Source organism: Quercus suber, unplaced genomic scaffold, assembly GCF_002906115.3.
Source record: "Quercus suber isolate HL8 unplaced genomic scaffold, Cork oak 2.0 scaffold_329, whole genome shotgun sequence".
In the NCBI taxonomy this organism is placed as follows: Eukaryota; Viridiplantae; Streptophyta; class Magnoliopsida; order Fagales; family Fagaceae; genus Quercus; species Quercus suber.
In genome coordinates this window covers 283,749-308,077 of record NW_027069782.1, presented here as the reverse complement: position 1 = coordinate 308,077, position 24,329 = coordinate 283,749, and the positions used below count along the sequence as shown (strand labels likewise).

The window sequence follows — 24,329 nt, the reverse complement described above, 5'->3', positions numbered from 1 at the left end:
TTTATCGTCAAATATGATCCAAAACACCAATTGATTTTTTGTGTAGGCGAAGATCGAACTTCAGAATTCTTATTCAACGACAAGAAACTTTATCAGTTAAGTTAATTAGAACTCACAAAACATAGCCTCATAAGTCATTATATAGCTTATAAAAGCACACATTCAATGACAATTATTAGATATCCAATTTTTAAAAAGGGAAAATAATAAATGAATGGTCTATTTGGGATCTACTTATTTTGCTGAAATTAAATTTTTTTTACTGAAAGTACTATAAATAAAGGTAAAAGTTAGTTGAAATAGTATAGTGAGACTATGAAAAGTACCAAACAGTACAATGAGACTTATAAATAATAGTAAAAATAAACTAAATAGTAAAATAAGCATGTTTTTTAAGAAGACAAAATTGAAGCAACGTGGGAAAGGGTGCATGGGTGCGTTCCACAAAACATAGCCCATAAGACATTATATGGCTTATAAATGCATACATTCAATGACACTTAGTAGATATCCAATTTTTTTAAAGGAAAAATAATAGACGAAATTGAAGCAAGACAAAATTGAAGCAACGTGGGGAAGGGTGCACGGGTACGTTGATGGTAATATAGTATACAAGTTTAATCACCAAGTTATCAGTTACCACCTCAACAACTGCAAAGACATTTCAATTGTCTTTTCCCCCCGCTCATGCTGTACAAACTATTTTTCTTTTTAATTTGTGTTTTTTTGGTCATTTTGACACAGGAATCTTAAGTTCCATTCTACAAACTTTGATTTTCACATTTAAAAATTTCTAAAAGAAATTTTAACATTTATGATATGTTTGGTACACTGAATGTGAATTACGACAAGAATGGTAATTTTTATTATTATGAATAAAATGTGTTGTAATGGAATAACTAAACCTATTCATTAGTTTGGTTGTAAGTTGTAATCTATATCTATATATTACTAAAAGCTGAAGCGTAGCGTTTAATGTTCCTACGCTCCAGTTAAGCCATGTCAGCACCATGTCATCATTTATTTTATTTTCTTTTATTATTTTATTTTTTGTTTTATCGATTACCATTTATTGAGTCTCTTTTTAAATTCAGGTGTTACTTTATCTCTATATCTATCGCGTGTCTCTCCATTAACCCATAATCCATACTCTTGAGATGTTGCTATTATATGGAATTCTTGTAGTCGCCAATACTTTATCTCCATATCTACCGTGTGTCTCTCCATTAACCTAGACTCTTGAAATGCCGCTATTATATGGAATTCTTATAGTCACTAATACTTTATCTCCACATCTATCATGTGTCTTTCCATTAACCCAGACTCTTGAGATGCCGCTATTATATGGAATTTTTATAGTCACCGATAGATTGCAACCTCCTCACCTCTTCACCTCTCATTTTTTTTCTATAAATTTTCAATTGTTCTCTGTTTACAAATTGTTCGGTATGGCCTTCAATGCAATAGTTTCTTGAGTGTTTTTTCCGTTCTTTTGGTCATGGCTCAAGTTCGTCTACCAAAACCCAATCAAGTGAGCACAAGAGATAGATAATGACTCTAGAGCTTGCAAACGAAACTAAAGCAGATGAGAGGTGAACATTGGTAGTCCAAGTCCAAAGGGTATAAATTGAAAATGAGTTCTGCTATTTGTATTATTCTTTTTTTTTTCTTTTTTTTATTCCCATCTCATTATTAGGGGAAAAAAAAAAGCGTAGTTCAATTTTGAGTTTTCATTATGAACGAGATTGAGTTTTCATGGTCTTAAAACTATTAATATATATATATATATATTTAAAAAAATTATTTGAGTTGGGCATTTGATCATGTTTGTTATAAATTGTTTTATGGTTGCCATTCTCTAGACTGTAGGAATGTTACTCTCAATATGTTTGTTCAATGTGATGTTTTTATTTTCGTCTTTGTTTTATAGTAAGAGTGTTATTCATTTTCATCAAAGAGAAATTGTTATTGTTCTCTTTTTCCCATCGTCTTATATGCTAAACTACATTTCATTTTTATCTCTGTTTTGTTTGTTAATTCTTCGACAGATGTCAATGATCAAGACTCGCAATCATTGGAGGCTTTTTAATCTATTAAAGGTCATACTAATCAATTGGTAACCATTCTTTTCTTAGAATATTTTGAAGGAAAGAGGAATAAAATCGTTGCTTTTCTTGGGTGGTGCTTGATAATTTGCTTTTTATGGTTCAATACACAGCTATATTAGATTTCATTTCCTTATACTAATAATTTGTTTTTTATTGTTTAATTTGACTATTTGGTGTCCCATAAATTGTGGGAAAATGGAAAAGAAAAGAGAGTAAAGTTTGAATCTTAAATTATTATTATTTTATTATTTTTTTTTGTGTATGGAACTTGGGATGTAATAGTTTAAATTTTTTTATCTTAATATTTTAAAGGAAACTCTAATTGTTCAAAGTACATCAGCTTAAGTAGATTGTTGTATTGTGGCTAGAATTTTGTGTTTGGGACCTAAGTTGGCCTGTTTGGTTGACGAATAACTTTGGGGATTATTTAGCTTATGAGAAATTTTTGGTATTTTAGGAGTGAGGAAATTCAAAGAATTGAGTTATTTTTAAATTTCATTAGTACCTAGCTTTATGCTAACTGTTGTGAGGATAGAAAAATTAATTGGTTCTTGATTTTTGAATACCTATCTTTAATGCTGTGTACATGAACAATAATTGGATTTTTAGTTTTAGATTTTCAATTATGCTATTTTTTCAACAACTTGATTTTCTTTTTTGAATATCTAGAATACTATAACAAGAGTTTTAGACAAATCTTAAAATAACTTACTACTATTTTTGGATTTACTATTTTTTTTCCTTATTAACACAATAATGATATAGTTGATGTGTTCCAATGAAGGCAGAAGCAATTGCTATTTTTGGGCATAGCAACTGATACAATCTGATAACTTCCTGTAGCCATTTGAAATTCATAACTTGGAATGTTAATAGACATCTTCTCCGAGGTAAGAACAATTGGCCGAGTTAGCAAGTTTACAATTCGTATACGCTCTATTTTGATTTTCTGTGGGAATTCAAAACAATAATAATTGAGTGATTTGTATAGGGACACATTGATAAATGTCTGTAGTAGACATGGGTGGAATCAATGGCATATTACTATTTGACAATTTGGTGGTCTTTGATGGAAATTGATATAAGTGAGGATCTATTAAATTTGATCATTTTGCTGAAGTAAGGTTTGTTTAATATGTATTTTATTTATATACCTTATTGTAAATAAGTTTTTGTACGTGATGACTCTAACCTATAAAACTTCACTTTCCTTCTTCTTTTTTTTCTTTTTTGTTTTGTGGTCTTATTCTTTTTTGTTGGCAACTAACTAGACATCACTTTTGGGAATGAAGGATTTAGCAACTGGTACGAAGGTTGCACCTCAAAATTTAGAAGAATTAAAATATAATACAATCTCATCATGGGAAGAAAAATAGAAATCTAATGTTGTGTTGGCATGTCCCTCCATTATTGGTTTTCAAATATCATATCTATAAAATTAAAAAAATAAAATAAAATAAAATAAAAAACCAAAATAATATAATGATATATTTGTAGAGATAGAGAGTTGGAAAATAATTTTAGAAATAGTTCAAGTTTTTAGGAGAAAACTATCTTCAATAAATTTTAGAGAATAAATTATGAATTGTATCATATTACAAAATATATATTCCCACGCATCGCGTGGGTCTGCAACTAGTATTAGAATAAAACTTATGATCTATTTTAGGAAATATTTCATTCATACAATTATATTTCCTAGAAAATAATATATTTTAAATTTTAGAGAGATGAGTTATTTTTTGATGATTTTTTATTTCCATAATTATTAGATGGATATGAAAGTTTATTTATTTGGAAATATATTAATGTTAGAAATTATTACATCTACTATGGAATAACTATTACAACCTTTTTGGATATGAATAATTATTCCTTATTTTAAAGAATAATTATCCATAAGGAATGACTATTCTCTGTAATAAAAATATAACCAAACTATTGAATAGTTAAACAATAAGAATAGCTGTTACATTACAGTACATATTACAATCTACCAAATGTGCCCTTAGTATTAGGTGTGTGCTTCTTGTATTTTCTTTAATTTCTTAAATGACATGACAATTCTTTAGGTGATGATTTACAAGCCAATTGCTCAATTCTTTAGATTTTCGTTGTAGAAAAGATGATATGTGTTTTTGGAGTTATCTTTAATGTGATTTCTTATGTTTTTGGTGTTATCTTTAATGTGACTTCTTATTAAATTCAACTGCGGATCAGTGAAACATAAGAAGATTATTATTCTATTAAGTGGATATTTTTATAATAAAATCTTTGTTACTTTATAAAAAAGTTAATAAGAAGTTATTTTCATTTTTAAGGTATGTGAGCTGCACTTTTGGGAGTATCTAATGCACCATGGGAAGGGAAAAAAGAAAAGAAAATTGAACATTGCCAAGGACTTTGAAAACAACTTTTTGTTGCCTTTTTGGAATCATGATTTAACTTTGCCCTATACTGAGGTGAAAAATGAGATTACATTATATAGAGATAAAATTCCTCTGCAGAATGTGCAACCATAAAAGAGATATACAACTGTTACGTGGAAGTATACAAGCATAAATAGATTGTTATTTTTTATTTATCTATATGTGAGGTTTTTTTTTTTTGGTTTAAATTATTGCAAATTTAAAGTGGATATTGTTAATTTGATATATAAAAATATCCTATAGTAACTATCAGGTTAATATTAACCTTGATTTATTTGTTCATGTATCTTTTAATGAATTACTATCATGTCTCTAACTAGAAATAACATATATCATGTGGTTTCAGTTAGCTCAACTGGTTAAATCTCTGATGGTTGTATAAGAGATCTGGGGTTCAATCATCGTCTACACCAAAAACTGATTGGTGTTTTAGTCTGATGATAAAGAGCTATCATTAGGAGTGGACGTCATATGTTGAAACTCTCTCAAAAAGAAAAAAAAACATATACCATGTTATAGCATGATTAAGTTAAAATAAATTGACATTTTATATTATTAGAATGTAATAAATAAAACAAATATGTATAATATATCAAAATAAAACTGTTGAATTTTTCAGCGCATAGCATAGGTTAACAACTAGATATTATATAGTACTATATATAACAAAGTAGGCTTTATTTGTTGCTCAAAAGCAGAATTCAGGTCACACTCTAGCAAAGATGACTTGATCAGCTAAGGGTAATTATAGCTCCCTCGGGGTTAGCTGGCAATATATGGGACCGAACTTAGAATAACAAATTAATAATCACTAATCACGGGGTGGTTAGGCCTAATTCATCTTATCTTAGGCTATTACTGTGCATTACAAACTCATCTGACTTTGATAATTGATACCTGACCCAACAAAATAGAAAATGAAAAATCTTAATCTAGTGCAATAATAATGGAGAATCAAAATATTGATGGTATATTGATTTGATAGGGTAAAAAAAAAAAAAAAAAAGAATTATAGAGAATGATAGAGAGTAAATTACTGTAGGGTCTGGATTTGTGGCCCAAGCCCAAAAAAAATAAATTTGCAGAGCGTGGGTGATAGAACTAGGTTAACTATGGCGCTAACAGCGGTTGATTACAGCATACAAGTATAAACCAGCATAAAAGTACATGTAAAGATCAAGTAAGTTCAAGTCCGTAGAGACTTATGATAGATTGAATACAGGTTACAATTTTTTTTTTCTCCCCCCTTTCATTAGGAACCCTTCTTCTTTATATATCTTCCTCCACTACCATTCCCATCGTCCACCTGTTCTTCATCCAGCTTCCTACTTGAGTGCATGTCATGTCATGTATCTCCCTTAGCTTTTGTGAATGACGGTAGGTTCAGTTGTACTGTTCAGAGGTCTTCTCCACATAAATGCGGCCAGAAAAGTTGCTACAGTGCATTTAATACGGTGGTGACAGCTTTTCCTTTTAGATATTTCTCCATTCCTCTTATCTCCAAGCGTGTCTAGAGTTTATCCAAATTGCTGAAGTCACTAGTAAACTCCTTCAAACCCCCCAGATGTTTACATGACCCCAAAATCCTTTCATCCGAGGATGATTGTCTCTTCGGAACAATGATGCTCTCTTCGGACGGAGTTTATTCGTTCCTATGTGTTCTCCTTTTACGCGAAATACCCCTTGACAATTTGAGCCTCCTCGGACATGTACTAATCTTCACCTTGGGCTTTAGGCCCACTACGTATGGCTGGGCTTTACCCCCCCACAATTACTATTATACTCATGTTCTTGAAAGTACAATGATGAAAAATTAAGGGTAATTTTATGCTTTTTTTTATCAATTTTATTTTCTTTCCCTTTTTTTTTTAAAAGAGAAAAAAAAAATGGTAGGTTCAAGTGGAAAATTCCATCCAACCCACTTTTTTTCCTTTTCCTATTCACTCCAACAAATAATGAAGAATGACATTTTTTCTCTCTCTCTTCTTTCCTTCAATTTTCATTCTCTCATTTTTCAACACAACCAGAGAATGAAGAATCACATTTTCCTTTTCCTATTCCTTTCTCTCATTTTACATCCTCTCTTTTTCAACCCAACCATATATAGCGTAAGGGTATGGTTTTCCCTATCATGAACAACTTGTGAATCAACCAAGTAAGTTAAGTACTACAGAAAAAACTTTTAAAAAGTATCCAATTTGCTCCATAAGCATAAATGTTACTCAACACCATTTGAAAACTTCTTTGCTCCTCATGCTCCCTAGGAATATCCAATTTACTCCCTAAACACAAATATCAATTAACACTAACACCATTAGAAAATTTCCCTGCTCCTCTTGCTTCATTCTCTATCTTTGGCTATTATTTATCTATCATTAGTTATCCAGACACTATTTCATGCATATAATTGCCATAATGCAATTAGTGTGTGACTTGTGTAGTTTGGACAAGTTATTGAAAGGTAATAGAGGTTTTGTTTGTTTCGACATTAATATTTTTTGAAAAATAAACTAAATTTCAAAAAATATTTTATAGAAGACTCTCATTTTCCTATATTTGATAATGACCTCAAAATAAGTTGGAAAGTCCTCTCTTGATTTCCCTTATTTAGTTTCGCATGAAATATAATTGTTTTCTATACAATTTTAAGGGAAAACAACTATATCTCTTGTCAAGCCAAATAAAAGAAGTTAAGAAATAGTTTTTTTTTTAATCTTTTTTTTTTTTTTTAACTATCAAACACAAAAAAATGCTAAAAATTATCTTCACATAAGATTCTCCTTTAAGACAAATATATTGGCACAAAACTTTCAAATGGTGTTAAATGTTATTTATGCTTAAATAGTAAATTAAATATATATATATATATATATCTTTTTTTAAATCTTAGTAATACCTAAGTATCAGTCAAATCTCATGTGTAATTATTGTATTTTGCTTACTTTTAATCTATTATATTTTTTTAACAGCCGTCCGGCCTGCAATTTCTTTGAATCAATACCAAAGAGAAAAAGACAAAGAGACAAGCGGAAAAGTGCGTCACTCTCGACTTTTCGTTTCTTTCTTTTTGGTTGTGTGCATGCGTAAACTGCAGACTTTTCAATTTACGAAAATGAAAGCTATGAAAACAGCATATATAAAAATGTCAATGACGATGATTAATCGATTATTAAATTATTATTAGTCTAATTGGACCATACTGTTAATATTGGACCATACTGTGGTTAATCGATTTTTAAATTATTATTATTAGTCTAATTGGACCATACTGTTAATATTGGACCATACTGTGATTAATCGATTATTAAATTATTATTAGTCTAATTGCTGGGTCATTAGTACCATGATCTTCTTTGTCCTCTCCAGAAGTAATATCGCCATAGCAATAATCAGTGCATGGTTGTTCATCAAAAAGGTTTCAAAGTATTCACAAGAACACGATACGACAAAACACGATAAAGTTAGGTAATAAACATATTACAACAGTTAATTCACCGACATAGTGGTAATAACAAATTTTGGAGTTATCTTCAATAAATTTATTTATGTATAGTTTTTTAAATTTAACCTTTCTATCTGTCATTGTAATTTTGCTAATTTTCAACAAATAAAAAGATCTAAATATGCATTGATGGTGATGGTTTATTTCCCTAAAAGTATCATAGAAAAGTTTCTTTCTTTCTTTTTCCTTTTTGGGTGGTGTCGGTGTGGATGTAACCCTCCTCTCACTCTCATATGGGGCGAATCTCATGCGTGTGGGGTCTACCTCCATGTGAAAAGGAGGAAATAAATGTCAAATATATGATGTATTTTTTCATGGACTAGAATCATCAAAATAAGTTCAAAAAGTGCAAAAAGTGGTATTATTTTGGTAGTGGTGGAATCATGTTTCCAACTCTCCCAATTTGTTGGGATCGTAAATGAACTGAATTCTCATTAATGAAAAAAAAAATGAATTGAACTATTTATAAACATCTTAGGCTATATTTAATAAATAAAAAATTATGTTGATCGAAATAAAATTTTAGACAAAAACGCAAGACATTACAAACGTGGAAGTAAGTATGTGTTTTACAATTCTACCATATGCCATTTGTCTTTAAGACGTGATGTTTTGACTCGCAAATAAAATTAAAAAGCATAAGTTAAATATGTGCCGATTGATTTGACCATAAAAATGTGCTCCTTTGAAAATATCAAAACGATTGGATGAGTTGAGCATGACGGTATCTCTCCATGCTTTTAGTGATAATTACTTAAAAATTTCTTCTAAAAAAATAATTACTTTAAAATCAACCTATTGTTATTTTCCATCACTCTACATGTCATATTATTTTAACAAATTATAAATTGCACCGTCTAAATTTGTCTAAAATTTAATTAAGTTAGCTAATTTTACTTATATTTAATTCAGTCTTCTAAGTTTTAACTTTATTCAATTTAGTCATTTAATTAGTTTCTATCAAAATTGCACTTTTAGTAACATTCATAATGACAAATTATTGATTTTTTGAAGTTTCTTTAGCTAAAATATTCTTTTTCTTAAAAAAAAAAAAAAAAAAACTAATTTGCTTAAGAATAAGGGAACCAAAAAAAAAAAAAAAATAGTATCTATTCCGAACATCCCAAATCTAAAATTCATTAAAATAGTTTTTCTATTTTGCTCCAAAATCAACGGATCACCAAACCAATTTTTCTTTGTCAAGTGATTTTCCTCTCTCTCTCTCTCTCTCTCTCATCAACCAATCCATGGATTAAGCTATCTCCTAAAGGCATGGCACTGAATCATTGCCATTTGTTTCGTATCAGGATATTTTGTGTATGCCAAAATAGTATGTAATTAACACTATCCTAAAATTTTATAAAAATGCTACGTTTGCTGTAATTTTACAATACTTTCACAAAAAAATTATAAGTAACAAGTTGTTACGTGTTGTTATCGAATGATAAAAAAGTCATTTTATTAGCAAGTTTAAATTAAAACTAATAACAATTTATCAATTATGATTTGTTGTGAAAGTGTTGTAAAAATATTATTAATGTAGTACTTCTAAAATTTTTAAAACTGCACTAAATATTGATTAAATATGTGTAACATGTGCATATTTTTTTATTTCTAATGGCAACCATTTAAATTTCTATTTCTATTTAAATTTTTTTAATTTTATATTTTTAATTAAAAATTTTTTAGATTTAAAATTATGTCGTTTTAAATCTTACTAACAGTGTAATTTTGAGCCTTTGACGGAGACAAATAGAAGTATTGAATTGAAGAAAGTTTGAAATTTAGGTAATTTAATAGAACGGAAGCAAAGTTAAAGAAACTAATTAAATTTTAGACAAAGTTAAAGGATGAAATTTATAATTTAATAAAAATAAAAATAGATTATAATTAATAGATAATTGCTTTAAACTCAATCAAATATTATTTTCGACAAATTATCACAAAGAATAAAAATAAATAAATAAATAAATTGTGCCACTTTCTAAAATTATTCAAACAATTCAAAGAGATTCTTCTATCATTTATGATTCTTATCTTTATAAGTATTTTTTAACCGTACCTATGACTTTTTTGTACCTTAAATTCCAACTTCACAGCTCACAAGACAACTCAAACTCGCAAAATATTTCCGTGTCTTCCTAAAACTCCGTGCTGATCCCCAATTCTGTGTTCTGAGTTCTGACTCTCTCTCTCTCTCTCTCCCAGACCCAAAACGACACTACTCAGAAAAATCTCAATGGGTTTCGATGGAGACGAGGAAACAGCTCCCCAGAATCCAAAATACCTCAAATCCAAGTTCAGGTACAACTCACCCTTTGTTCAAGTCAGCCTCATAGGCTTAGTATGTTTCTGTTGTCCTGGCATGTTCAACGCTCTGTCAGGCATGGGCGGTGGTGGCCAAGTCGACCACACAGCCGCAAACAACGCCAACACCGCACTCTACACCACCTTCGCTGTCTTCGGAGTCCTCGGTGGTGGCATCTACAACATCCTCGGACCCCATCTCACCCTTGCCGCAGGTTGCTCCACCTATATCCTCTACGCTGGCTCTTTCCTCTATTACAACCATTACAAACACCAAGCTTTCGCCATTGTTGCCGGAGCTCTGTTGGGTGTCGGAGCTGGTCTTTTGTGGGCTGGTCAAGGCGCTATCATGACGTCTTACCCTCCTGCTCATCGTAAAGGGGTTTATATCTCTCTCTTTTGGAGTATTTTCAACATGGGTGGTGTTATTGGTGGACTCATTCCTTTTGTCACGAACTTTAATCGTAGCGAAGCTGCTTCGGTTAACGATGGAACTTATATTGGTTTCATGGTGTTTATGGCAGCTGGGACTGCTCTCTCTTTTGCTATTTTGCCCCCCAGTAAGGTTATTCGTGAGGATGGGACACGGTGTACTCATATTCAGTACTCTAATGTTTCGACTGAGGCAGTTGAGATTGTTAAGTTGTTTCTGAATTGGAAGATGTTGCTTATAGTGCCTGCAGCTTGGTCTAGTAATTTTTTCTACACGTATCAGTTCAATAATGTGAATGCAACGCTGTTTAATTTGAGGACTAGAGGGTTCAACAATGTGTTCTATTGGGGTGCACAGATGTTGGGCTCGGTTTCGATTGGGTACTTGATGGATTTCAGTTTTGAGAGTAGGAGGAAGAGGGGGATTGCTGGGGTTTGTGTGGTTGCTCTACTTGGGACTGCTATTTGGGGTGGGGGGCTTGCTAACCAGCGCAGGTACTCGATCAATGACCCGCTACCGCCGTTGGATTTTAAGGACTCGGGTCGAGATTTCGCTGGTCCATTCGTCTTGTATTTTAGTTATGGGTTGCTGGATGCCATGTTCCAGAGCATGGTTTATTGGGTGATTGGAGCTTTGGCGGATGATTCTGAAATCCTTAGCAGGTAATGGATATATGGTGGATTTAGGATTTTATGTATATCATATTGATTATTGGGTTTTTGGTTTAGTTTGTAATATGGTGTCCATTCTTAGTCTAGATTGTAAATAGATTATAATTAATAGATTATAATCTATTTGGGGTTGGCCGCGTGGCCCCAAGATGTTGGTTAGGAGTTTAGAATCTAGAATCTCATGGATGTTGTGAGGCTTGAGAATCACTGCATCAATCTCTTGGGGTTTTATTGATTGTCGGTTTTGGATTAAACAATTTCTATGCATGTTATAATTATAGTTGTTTTGCAATAGGAACAGAAGGAAGCATATGGAGGCCTTATATGTATAGGTATTGAGTTCTAAAAATCTTTGTTCTTGTATTTGCAGGTATGTTGGGTTTTATAAGGGAGTGCAAAGTGCTGGGGCAGCAGCTGCTTGGCAAGTTGATACGCAGAAAGTATCCTACATGACCCAGCTGATTGTGAATTGGTCGCTTACTACAATAAGTTATCCATTATTGTTGATTCTTGTATTGTTGGCTGTGAAGGATAACCACAAGAATGAAGAGGGAACTGCCAAGGAGGCTGACCCTACTTCTGCCGGCTCTGCCTATACATGACACAATACTGATGTGGAGCGATTGAATGCTTTTCACCCATTGAGTTCTTGTGTTCTGCATTATGGCATCTAAATGTTTTCTAGTTGAAATTTGCATCGGCTGTGTAAATTATTATTGTTACTGTCCTTAATGGAAGTTCATGTCCTGAGCAAAATTTACTCTAATCAAAATTTACTACGTAACAAGTTGTGAGAAAAGGTTGTGAAAAATTGTGTCAATGTGCACTTTTTTTGTGCTTAGATTTATACAAAGAATTCTTGTCAAGGTCAACATGAACGATCTTTTACATTATAATGTAGAAGATATAAAATTCCATCTATCCAGGTGTCCCCTGCAGGTTATAGAATACTCTGAACTGGTAGGCTTATAATAAGTGATGCAATCACTGTAGTAGATGGAACAGATTGTTCTTTTTAGTCGTCACTTGGATGGACTTAGTGTCTGGGAGAATATACTGAAACAATATCCTATATACTTTAGAAATGCCAGGCTAACCACCACCAAGCCAAGTCCTATATTATTAACTTTGACTTGGGAAGAGCTGACTCCATTTATATATGTTTTGCCTATAGAGATTTACACAGATGGTTTTGTTTGTGACCTGATCGGAAATGATCTTGAAGTCAACTTTCAGTGAAGGATCTTTTAGGAATTTTGATATATTGGAAAGGGAGTACTTCTTGCTCAATTTCATAAATTTAAAATTTAAAAGTAATCAAAGTTCTCTGATCATTTTTCTATTTCAATTGAATCATATTGTCGTTGGGAATTGTCACCTTGGATGCTAAAGAGAATTGTACAGAATACGAACATCTATGTTTGAAACATTCGAATTTAAGGCACTCTTTGAAATTGAGTTATCAGTTTGCCTATGGGGCGGTACAGATGGTAGGGTACCTTATAAATTAAGAGAACCTGTAATAGGGAACTTTATAAAGCATTCCTTTTCCTGAAGTTAACTTGATAGACATACAAGGAATTTTAGTTCATCAACTTCCTAGAACTTTCTTATGTTCAGATTGCGGCAGCAGAATAGTTATTTGAGCAATATATTCTCTGTGCTAGAGTTTTTGAAGGCAACCTTAAGAGGTTTCAGTTGGGTTTAATTAGGGGCAAAGATGCTGATTGAATTGTCTAATAAGTTAGCATAGACAAATCCTAAGCAGCTAAATAATACTGGTGGTGTGAGTGGTATTATGAAATTCTGCAATTCGAAGCTCTGGCAACTCTGCATTATCAGGTATAGTTCCTCATATGTTTATTTTACTTGCATGGAGTCTTTAGATTTCCTATCTGACATGTTTGGATGTGAAGGAGTAGGATCAAAGTGGTTTTTTGGACTCAGTATATGGTTGTTTTCAGTCATATATTTCTAAAGAACAGGAGGAAATCTTCCTGCTCCACCTTTAAGTTTTTTTAGCTTTGCGGACTTAGTTGTTTAAATAACTTTCTACTCCAGGTTCTATGTGCTGCTCTGTTCTAGTTATGGTTTTGATTAATTTACAAGCCGGAGACAGAGAATAATTCTTTGAGCCAGCAAAACAAGTGTAGAAGACTAGATCATGACCAAAAGCATTTGAAATGGAACTCTTGGTTTATATACCAAAAGCTCAGTAGCAACTTGGGAACTTTGTTTCACAGCTCTTAAAAGTGAAATATGGACCCCATATAATGATGCCTTAGTAAAGAGTGACTTCCTTTAAAAAGAAAATCTAAGAATTAAGTTAAAGGCAGCCCCCTTGGATCAATAAAATTAGCAGAAGATGTCTCTATTCATTCAAAAAAGTGAAAAACAGAATGTTATATATACAGAACCTAAATCTGGAAAGGAAAAAATTCCTCAGTTTCCTTCTTGTTATTTGCAGAAAATACAGCTCTCACCAAACTGTTCAAAACCAGTGGGCTGTAGTTGTAAACCTGAAGATAAAGGTCATAACAAAATATTTGTTCTGGTAATTAAAAAATGTGTCAAAAATGTGCCATGGAGCCTATATGTTTTTGGATGGGGGATGAAAATACATGTTAGTGTGTCACATCTTTTTGATGCGTGCTTTATAGAGCTTAGCCATTAGCGAACAGCATACAGCATACTATGCAAGGACGGGTACTTTTATAAAATAAATTTATCAATTCTAGGATCTGACCGAAAGGGAAAAGAGTGCCTTACACTGCTTAACTGTGATAGGCTATGAACACTACTTATGACATCTGCACTAAATTTTTTGATGTTAGAATTTTGAGCTGCAAATCCTTCTTTGGAGACAGATCGAAATCCCCATGTTAATAGCAGATCTAATTCCAGCATCGAATAGATCAGCTTAATTATATAGCAATACATATTTGTAAAATGATGCAACAAGACATGGGTTTTAGTCCATAAAATTGCGTTAGTAGGCAAATCCTTAACATATTAATCTACAACTGTGTAAGAAAGTTGCCGAGGCCTAAGGTCAATATGTCTAATGGAGCATAGAGCATACGTGCTAAGTGCCCCTAGGCAGAAGTAACAAGTTCTAATAAGAATTGACCTCAATAGCATCCACTCATATTTTACACTAACAAAACTATTCGGCATTTCAGAAAGTAACACAACAATCTCTCATTATGTTTTTGGTGTTATCTTTAATGTGACTTCTTATTAAATTCAACTGTGGATCGGTGAAACATAAGAAGATTATTATTCTATTAAGTGGATATTTTTATAATAAAATCTTTGTTACTTTATAGAAAAGTTAATAAGAAGTTATTTTCATTTTGGGCAAAACTTAGGTATAGTAACTTAGGTACAGTACCCTAGGTACCCCTTTTAAAATTAAAACACTTGTCCACTTACTTAACAGTGATATTGCCGTTTTCTTCTCTGTTTATTTCTTTTCCTTCTTTTTTTTTTCCCCCTGTTTTAGACTAAAGCATTCCCACGAGAACACTGAAAACCCCAAAACCCCAAGCTCCTACTGTTCTCTCTCTCCCTCTCTATTCTTCTCTTTCTCTCTTTCTTTCCTTCTCTCTCAGTCAGATTAGATGAAATAGACGAATCCAGCTCTGAATTCTCTATATCGCCCTGTTTTCTCAGATTGGTTGGCTGGCACTAAGAAAATTTGTTGGTATGTATTGTCTAAATCTCATTATAAGTTTTCAATTCTAGTTGCTGGGTTTGTGTTATTTTGAGGTTTGGTAGAGTTTTTCTTTGTTGATTATGATCTTGGTATCAATTTTGTTATTGGGTCTGTGTTATTATTGCTTTGGTTTGTTTTTATTTGGGTTTTCAATTATAGTTGCTGAGTTTGAGTTATTTTGAGGTTTGGAAGAGTTTTCCTTTGGCTATTTCTGATGAAGGTTTCAATTTTGGTTAATGGGTTTGTCTTAGTATTGCTTTGGTCAATTTTAATTTGGGGTTTCAATTATAGTTTCTGGGTAAGAGGAACCTTAATATATACAGTTGTATATCTCTTTTATGGTTGCACATTCTGTAGAGGAATTTTATCTCTATATAATGTAGTCTCATTTTTCACCTCAATATAGGGCAAAGTTAAATCATGATTCCAAAAGGCAACAAAGAGTTGTTTTCAAAGTCCTTGGCAATGTTCAATTTTCTTTTCTTTTTTCCCTTCCCATGGTGCATTAGATACTCCCAAAAGTGCAGCTCACATACCTTAAATTCAAAATGCTCTCAAAAGTGCAACCATAAAAGAGATATACAACTGTATATGTGGAAGTATACAAGCATAAATAGATTATTATTTTTTATTTATCTATATGTTTGTTTTTTTTTTTGGGTTTAAATTATTGCAAATTTAAGGTGGATATTGTTAATTTGTTATATAAAAATATCCTATAATAACTATCAGGTTACTATTAACCTTGATTTATTTGTTCATGTATCTTTTAATGAATTACTATCATGTCTCTAACTAGAAATAACATATATCATGTTATATCATGATTAAGTTCAAATAAATTGACATTTTATTTATTAGAATGTAATAAATAAAACAAATATGTATTGATGATGCCAAAATCGTCAGTTGGGTCACTTGTCCAATCCGGAGTTTTAGACGATCTTGTAGAACCTGCAAGATAAAGAGAGATAGATCGAAGAGACCAACGGGTTGTGCCCGATAGGGGAGCCTCTGATGCTTAAGTTAGTATCACCCCATATTTCTCATATTTAGATAGTGTTTTATTGTAGCTTTTGACCTACCTTCACAAGTGAGACGGACTGTCTATTTTATAGGTGATTTGGATAGCTGTTATACATAATTGGAGGTGATTATTACCCAAGTGTAACAGTCATCGTATTGATGGGCGTTTAAGACTGATGAGTAACGGTCGCCATTAATATGTTGAATGTGCTTGAACGGTTACATCTTTTGGTCTACTAATGATGCAAGGTTGTCTATATTAATGGACGACCTTAATGATTTTTAGGACTCATCATGTATAATATATCAAAATAAAACTGTTGAATTTTTCAGCACAATGCACAGGTTAACTACTAGATATTATATAGTACTATATATAACAAAGTAGGCTTTATTTGTCGCTTGAAAGAGGAATTCACATCACACTCTAGTAAAGATGACTTGATCAGCTAAGGGTAATTATAGCTCCCTCGGGGTTAGCTGGCAATATATGGGACCGAACTTAGAAAAACAAATTAATAATTGCTAATCACAGGGTGGTTAGGCCAAATTCATCTTATCTTAGACTGTTACAGTGCATTACAAACTCATCTGACTTTGATAATTGATACCTGACCCAAAAAAATAGAAAATGAAAAATCTTACTCTAGTGCAATAATAATGGAAAATCAAAATATTGATGGTATATTGCTTTGATAGGATGAAAAGAAAACAGAATTATAGAGAATGATAGAGTGTAAATTACTATTATACTCATGTTCTTGAAAGTATAATGATGAAAAATTAAGGGTAATTTTATACTTTTTTTTTTTTATCAATTTTATTTTCTTTCCTCTTTTCTTTATAAGAGAAAAAAAAAAAAAAAAACTGGTAGGTTCAAGTGGAAAACTCCATCCAACCCACTTTTTTTCCTTTTCCTATTCACTCCAACAAATAATGAAGAATGGCATTTTTTCTCTCCCTCTTCTTTCGTTCAATTTTCATTCTCTCATTTTTCAACACAACCAGAGAATGAAGAATCACATTTTCCTTTCCCTATTCCTTTCTCTCATTTTACATCCTCTCTTTTTCAACCCAACCATATATAGCATAAGGGTATGGTTTTCCCTATCATGAACAACTTGTGAATCAACCAAGCAAGATAAGTACTACGGAAAAAACTTTTAAAAAGTATCCAATTTGCTCCATAAGCATAAATGTTACTCAACACCATTTGAAAACTTCTTTGCTCCTCATGCTCCCTAGGAATATCCAATATACTCCCTAAACACAAATATCAATTTACACTAACACCATTAGAAAATTTCCCTGCTCCTCTTGCTTCATTCTCTATCTTTGGCTATTATTTATCTATCATTAGTTATCCAGACACTCTTTCATGCATATAATTGCCATAATGCAATTAGTGTGTGACTTGTGTAGTCAGGACAAGTTATTGAAAGGTAATAGAGGTTTTGTTTGTTTCGACATTAATATTTTTTGAAAAATAAATTATTTTTCAAAAAATATTTTATAGAAGACTGTCATTTTTCTATATTTGATAATGACCTCAAAATAAGTTGGAAAGTCCTCTCTTGATTTTCCTTATTTAGTTTCGCATGAAATATAGTTGTTTTCTATACAATTTTAAGGGAAAACAACTATATCTCTTGTCAAGCCAAATAAAGGAAGTTAAGAAATAATTTTTTTAATCTATTTTTTTTATAACTTTCAAACACAAAAAAATGCTAAAAATTGTCTTCGCATAAGATTCTCCTTTAAGACAAACATACCGGCACAAAACTTTCAAATGGTGTTAAATGTTATTTATGCTTAAATAGTAAATTAAATATATATATATATATATATGTATTTAAAAATCTTAGTAATACCTAAGTATCAGTCAAATCTCATGTGTAATTATTGTATTTTGCTTACTTTTCGTCTTTTTTTTTTTTTTTTAACAGCCGTCCGGCCTGCAATTTCTTTGAATCAATACTACCAAAGAGAAAAAGACAAAGAGACAAGCGGAAAAGTGCGTCACTCTCGACTTTTCGTTTCTTTATTTTTGGTAGTGTGCATACGTAAACTGCAGACTTTTCAATTTACGAAAATGAAAGCTATGAAAACAGCATATACAAAAATGTCAATGACCATACTGTGAGTATTGGACCATACTGTGATTAATCGATTATTAAATTATTATCAATATATATATAAAAGCAGAGACCTCATATGAGAGTGCATGAGGTCCTGCCACGTGACACTCTAATATTGCATTTAACATTTTTTACCTTTTTCCATTAAGTTTTTTTTACTGTTACCCAATAAATCATAGTAACTTATTTTTACTATTATATAAATTTAGCATTTTTTGCCTCTTTTTATTAAGTTTCTTTTTTTACTGTTACCCAATAGATAATACTAACTTATTGCATTTAACATTTTTTTTTTACCTTTTTTCATTATTTTTTTTTACTGTTATCCAATAAATCATAGTAACTTATTTTTACTATTATATAAATTTAGCATTTTTTACCTCTTTTTATTAAGTTTTTTTTACTATTACCCAATAGATCATAGTAACTTATTTTTACTATTATATTGATATGAACTGTTTTTGACAATTAGACCAATTAGACCAAAAGTTATTCACTATAAAATGGATTACCTTTTAAAAGTAGATCAAATCTTATGAAAAACTCAGACCCAGTTTTTACTTTAATTACATATTATGACCCGAGTTTGACCATTCCCACGTATAAATCAAAGCAAAAACTCTTACTCTCTTACAAACTCTCTTCTCCCTCCCCCATGTATAGATAATACTTCTAGAAAATCTCATTCTCATGAAATATCTCTTCATTTTTCCCCAATTTCAATTCAATATGTTTTTGTCAATTAATAACATTCTATGCAATTTATGCAAACAACTTCTCTGTCATCGACCAATGCAACAAAAATATATATAAATCTGAGATCCCTCAGGTTGCTGAAGTAATTGACAAGTGCATATTTCTAAAATTTATAATAACAAAAAAGTCCAATGCAAATAAAAAAATAAAATTAAAGGAATAGCAAAAAAAAAAAAAAAAAAGTCCAAGTGCATAAAAAAATTCAATGATAGGAATGGTCAAAAACATGATCCTATACAAGAAATACCAAAAATACATGCAAAACAATTTTCATAGGAAGATTTATCTTTAAATAATATGAAGACAATAGTAAAGATAAAATGCATTGAATGAGATCCTACGAAACAGGTTTGTTAATTAGTTCAAATTATACTCATCATTTATGTAAACAAATAATAATACATCATATTATTTACATTAAAAAAATAATACATATTAATTTCAAAGTTCATTGCAAGATATGAACTGCTAGGGTATTGCAATAATAAGTAACATTGATACAACAATGAATTGGTATTATATTTTGTGCGTACTTTGTGAAAGGAATGTCAAATTACAAGTATGATCATTTTGGTGTACAAAATGTAAAACAAAAATAAATCTTTCTATCCCAAAGTTAGAGACACTCACATTGACTACATACTCTCCAAATATTTATAATAGATTTATCTCACTATAACTACTATATATATACAATTGCAAACTACTTCATATACAAGATTCAAATTGAAGTTTTTAATGCAACTAATAAAACAAAATTTGTGATATTTGATCAAGATGCCGAGAAAATCCTAAATAAATCTATAAGATCAAGATCTTGCTGAAAAATAACAACTTATTTAAATTATTGTAAAAATATTGATATTGGAGAAGGAATCTCACGTGATTTGAAAAAAAAATTAGAAAAAGAATGGATTTCTCTACTTCATTTGAATGAATTCAATCTAAAAGATGGTTTTGAAAATTATATAGTTGCTAAGATTTTTGATGCGCCTTCAAATGATAAAAATGTATGGAAGAAAAAAAAAAACACAATTCAACATGCTATATTAATTCTTTTTGCTGCACTATTCCAAAATTAACAAAAATAAAAAATTTATAAAAAATGTTACATCATTGAAATTTAATATAAATGCAAATACCTATGAAAAATCTTAGCGAGAAAGTCCAAACTTTGTAAGATCTAATCAAGAATTTCTTGGTGCCAATTCATTAGTAATTAACACAAATGATGTAACAAAATGAAAAAAATGATGAAAGCTCAAAAATTGAAAAAATATGGACGGACTAAATTTCAAATGATGAAGATGGAGAAACTGATGATGACAACAAGCGTCACCATACCACAATAACAAAGCATTGAAGAAAAAAAAAATCATAATGAAGCTTTTTATTACATCACATAATAAAAATCAATAATATAGAATGAATTAATATACTTTTATCAACTTTTATTATGCAATATTACTCCAAGTTGTTTTCATTATTGCTCATTACTTAAACAAAATAATTATAATAGATATATGTGTGCAATTTATAATTGTTACTTTTTATGATAAACTCATTACTAACAAAGTTTTATAATAAATATGTTATAAAATGTGTATAATATTTTCCAAAAACAAATTTACATAAAACATTATAACATTATCCGTGCATCGCACGGGAAACTTACTAGTTAGTCTAATTGCTGGGTCATTAGGATGTACCATGATCTTTGTCCCCCTCCAAAGGTATTATCACCATAGCAATAATCATTGCATGGTTGTTCATCAAAAAGGTTTCAAGGTATTCACAAGAACTCGACACGATAAAGTTAAGTAACAAACATATTATAATAGTTAATTCACCGACATAGGGGTAATAATTAATTTTGGAGTTATCTTCAATAAATTTATTTATGAATAGTTTTTTTAAATTTAACCTTTTTCTATCTGTAATTGTAATTTTGCTCATTTTCAACAAATAAACAGATCTAAATATGCATTGGTGGTGATGGTTTATTTGCCTAAAAGTATCATAGAAAAATTTCTTTCTTTCTTTTTCCTTTTTGGGTGGTGTCGGTGTGGATGTAACCCTCCTCTCACTCTCATATGGGGTGGATCTCATGCGTGTAGGGTTTACTTCCATGTGAGAGGGAGGAAATATATGTCAAATATATGATGTATTTTTTCATGGACTAGAATCATCATAAGTTCAAAAAGTGCAAAAAGTGGTACTGTTTTGGTGGTGGTGGAATCATGTTTCCAACTCTCCCAATTTGTTGGGATCGTAAATGAACTGAATTCTCATTAATAAAAAAAAAAATGAATTGAACTATTTATAAACATCTTAGGCTATATTTAATAAATAAAAAATTACGTTGTTCAAAATAAAATTTTAGACAAAAACTCAAGACATTCCAAACGTGGAAGTAAGTATATGTTTTACAATTCTACCATATGCCATTTGTCTTTAAAACGGTAGGTTTTGACTCGCAAATAAAATTAAAAAAGCATAAGTTAAATATGTGCCGATTGATTTGACCAGTGACGGAACTATAGTTGGACTTGGGGGTAGAGGCCCCCCTAAATTTTTTCAAAATTTTTTTAGTATATATATATATATGTGAGTATTAATTTTAGCAATTTGTTTCAATAAATTTGCACTTTTCCCTCTCAACATATTATTGATCTTTTTAAAGGCTATAAAAATTTTTATTGATCTAAAATTTGAAATAAATTTAACAAGCTTAGCAACAAAATTTACCAATAACAAACTTAAGCCCAAACAACACCCCAAAACAAACCCACGCAAGACACACACACACACACACACACACACACACACACAAATCCTAAGCCAATTCTAACTAGTCTAAGTGAACATCCACACACATTTAACAATACACAAGACACCAAAAAAAAAAAAAAAAGTAAAAAAAAAAAAAAGGTTAACTTTCTAAATTGAGAAGTGCTACGTCTACAACATTTTCACAATATTTTTACAACAAATCACATGTGGTAAGTTGTTATTGGTTCTAATTTGAATCCACAACTTAAATTACTTTTTTGTTCACTCATAACAACCAATAATAACCTACCACTTATGATTTGTTGTGAAAATGTAGTGAAAATGTTGTGGACATAGTATTTCTCTTCTAAATGAATGCTTACTTGGAGTTTCAAAAAAAATTTGTTTATACTTTTGCCTCCCCTAACTCTAAGTCATAGCTCCGTCCCTGGATTTGACCATAAAAATGTGCTCCTTTGAAAATATCAAAAGGATTGGATGAGTTGAGTATGACGGTATCTTTCCATGCTTTTAGTGATAATTACTTAAAAAATTTTCTAAAAAAATAATTACTTTAAAATCAACCTATTGTCATTTTCCATCACTCTACATATCATATTATTTTAATTAACAAATTATAAATTGCACCTTCTAAATTTGTCTAAAATTTAATTAAATTAGCTAATTTCACTTATATTTAATTCAGTTTTCTAAGCTTCAACTTTATTCAATTTAGTCATTCAATTAGTTTCTATCAAAATTGCACTTTTAGTGATGTGGGGTAAGAGCCCAAATTTGTGTATTGGGTCTTGGGCTTTATCTGAGGACATGTGTATGTCTGAGGAGGAGTAGATGATTGGGAGAGGCTCTGATCAAATCTATATTTGGGAGGATCTAAGTGACCTTCCAGGAAGTTTAAACGATAAGGATGAGATCCAGGCACGTATAAGGGCGATAGAAACTCAGAAATATCTAAAGGAAAAACTGTTGCCATTGCATTAAATACACTGCAGCAACTTTTCTGGCCGCATTTATGTGGAGAAGACCTCTGAACAATGCAATCTCAGTTATCACAACTCACCGAAAGCTAAAAAGGATATCTGATGGGACATGCACTCAAGTGAAGGCCTAGATGATTGACAAGTGTGGGATCAAGGTGGTCTAAAAGGAACTACTCAAGTGGAAGGATCTCCCAGAGGAGGGGGATCAAAAGAAAGAAGAGAGAAAAGGAAGAAAGAACTACTGTAGCACTAAAATTGTATTAACACTCAGTTCTATCGGTTTTAATTCATAATCTATCTCCTCGGTTCTTCATTTCATTCAATTTTACGTGTATTTCTTGCTTGTTCATATTTTAAATCCCTATTAGCCGTTGTCAAATCCACAAAAGGCCCAGCTCTTTCACCTACTCTCTACAAATTTATTGTACTGGGCTCATAGGGCCTATATCCATATCTTTAGGACTTGGGCTACAAATCGTGACCCTACAAGTGACATTCATAATGACAAAGTATTGTTTTTTTAAAAAAAGTTTCTTTAGCTAAAATATTCTTTTTTCAAAAAAAAAAAAAAAAAACTAATTTGCTTAAGAATACAGGAACCAAAAAAAAAAAAAAAAAATCTTGTATCTATTCCGAACAACCCAAATCTAAAATTCATTAAAATAGTTTTTCTATTTTGTTCCAAAATCAACGGATCACCAAACCGATTTTTCTTCGTCAACTCTCTCTCTCTCTCTCTCTCTCTCTCTCTCTCTCTCTCTCTCTCTCTCTCTCTCTCTCTCTCTCTCTCTCTCTCTCTCTCTCTCTCTCTCATCCAATCCATGGATTAAGCTATCTCCTAAAGGCATGGCATTGAATCATTGCCATTTGTTTCGTATTAGGATATTTTGTGTATGCAAAAATAGTATGTAATTAATACTATTCTAAAATTTTGTAGAAATGCTACATTCGCTGTAATTTTACAATACTTTCATAAAAAAATTATAAGTAATAAGTTATTACGTGTTGTTATCGGTGGATAAAAAAGTCATTTTAGTAGTAGGTTCAAATTAGAACTAATAATAATTTATCAATTATGATTTGTTGTGAAAGTGTTGTTAAAATATTATAAACGTAGTACTTCTAAAAATTTTAAAATTGCACTAAATATTGATTAAATATGTGTAACATGTGCATATTTTTTATTTCTAATGGCAACCATTTAAATTTCTATTTCTATTTAACTTTTTTTTAATTTTTAATTTTTAATTAAAATTTTTTAAAATTTAAAATTACGTCATTTTAAATCTTACTATCAGTGTAATTTTGAGTCTTTAAAGGAGACAAATAAAAGTATTGAATTGAATAAAGTTTGAAATTTAGATAATTTAATAGAACGAAAGTGAAGTTAAAAAAACTAATTAAATCTTAGGCAAAGTTAAAAGGATAAAATTTATAATATAATAAAAATAAAAATAGATTATAATTA

The 24,329-nt window shown here is 30.8% G+C and overlaps 1 protein-coding gene and 1 long non-coding RNA gene across 2 annotated transcripts; both read left to right on the top strand.

Moving 5' to 3' along the window:
* The first annotated feature begins 1,502 nt into the window (after positions 1 to 1,502).
* Positions 1,503 to 3,311, top strand: LOC136071608 (uncharacterized). Its single transcript, XR_010632922.1, has 3 exons — positions 1,503 to 1,592; positions 2,049 to 2,116; positions 2,893 to 3,311. It is a non-coding gene; the product is annotated as an uncharacterized LOC136071608 (long non-coding RNA).
* A 6,824-nt stretch (positions 3,312 to 10,135) lies between these two features.
* On the top strand, positions 10,136 to 12,249 carry LOC112011129 (UNC93-like protein 1). Its single transcript, XM_024043519.2, has 2 exons — positions 10,136 to 11,441; positions 11,821 to 12,249. Exons 1-2 carry the CDS (start codon positions 10,279 to 10,281, stop codon positions 12,050 to 12,052), a joined length of 1,395 nt encoding a protein of 464 aa, XP_023899287.1. The 5' UTR covers positions 10,136 to 10,278; the 3' UTR covers positions 12,053 to 12,249.
* The last annotated feature ends 12,080 nt before the right edge of the window (positions 12,250 to 24,329 follow it).

Excerpts from the sequence above, each read along its gene's own strand:
- LOC112011129 (XM_024043519.2), top strand. The coding sequence starts at position 10,279 with ATGGGTTTCGATGGAGACGAGGAAACAGCTCCCCAGAATCCAAAATAC. Across the intron at positions 11,442-11,820 it reads GATTCTGAAATCCTTAGCAG|GTATGTTGGGTTTTATAAGG; the intron begins GTAATGGATATA and ends TTGTATTTGCAG.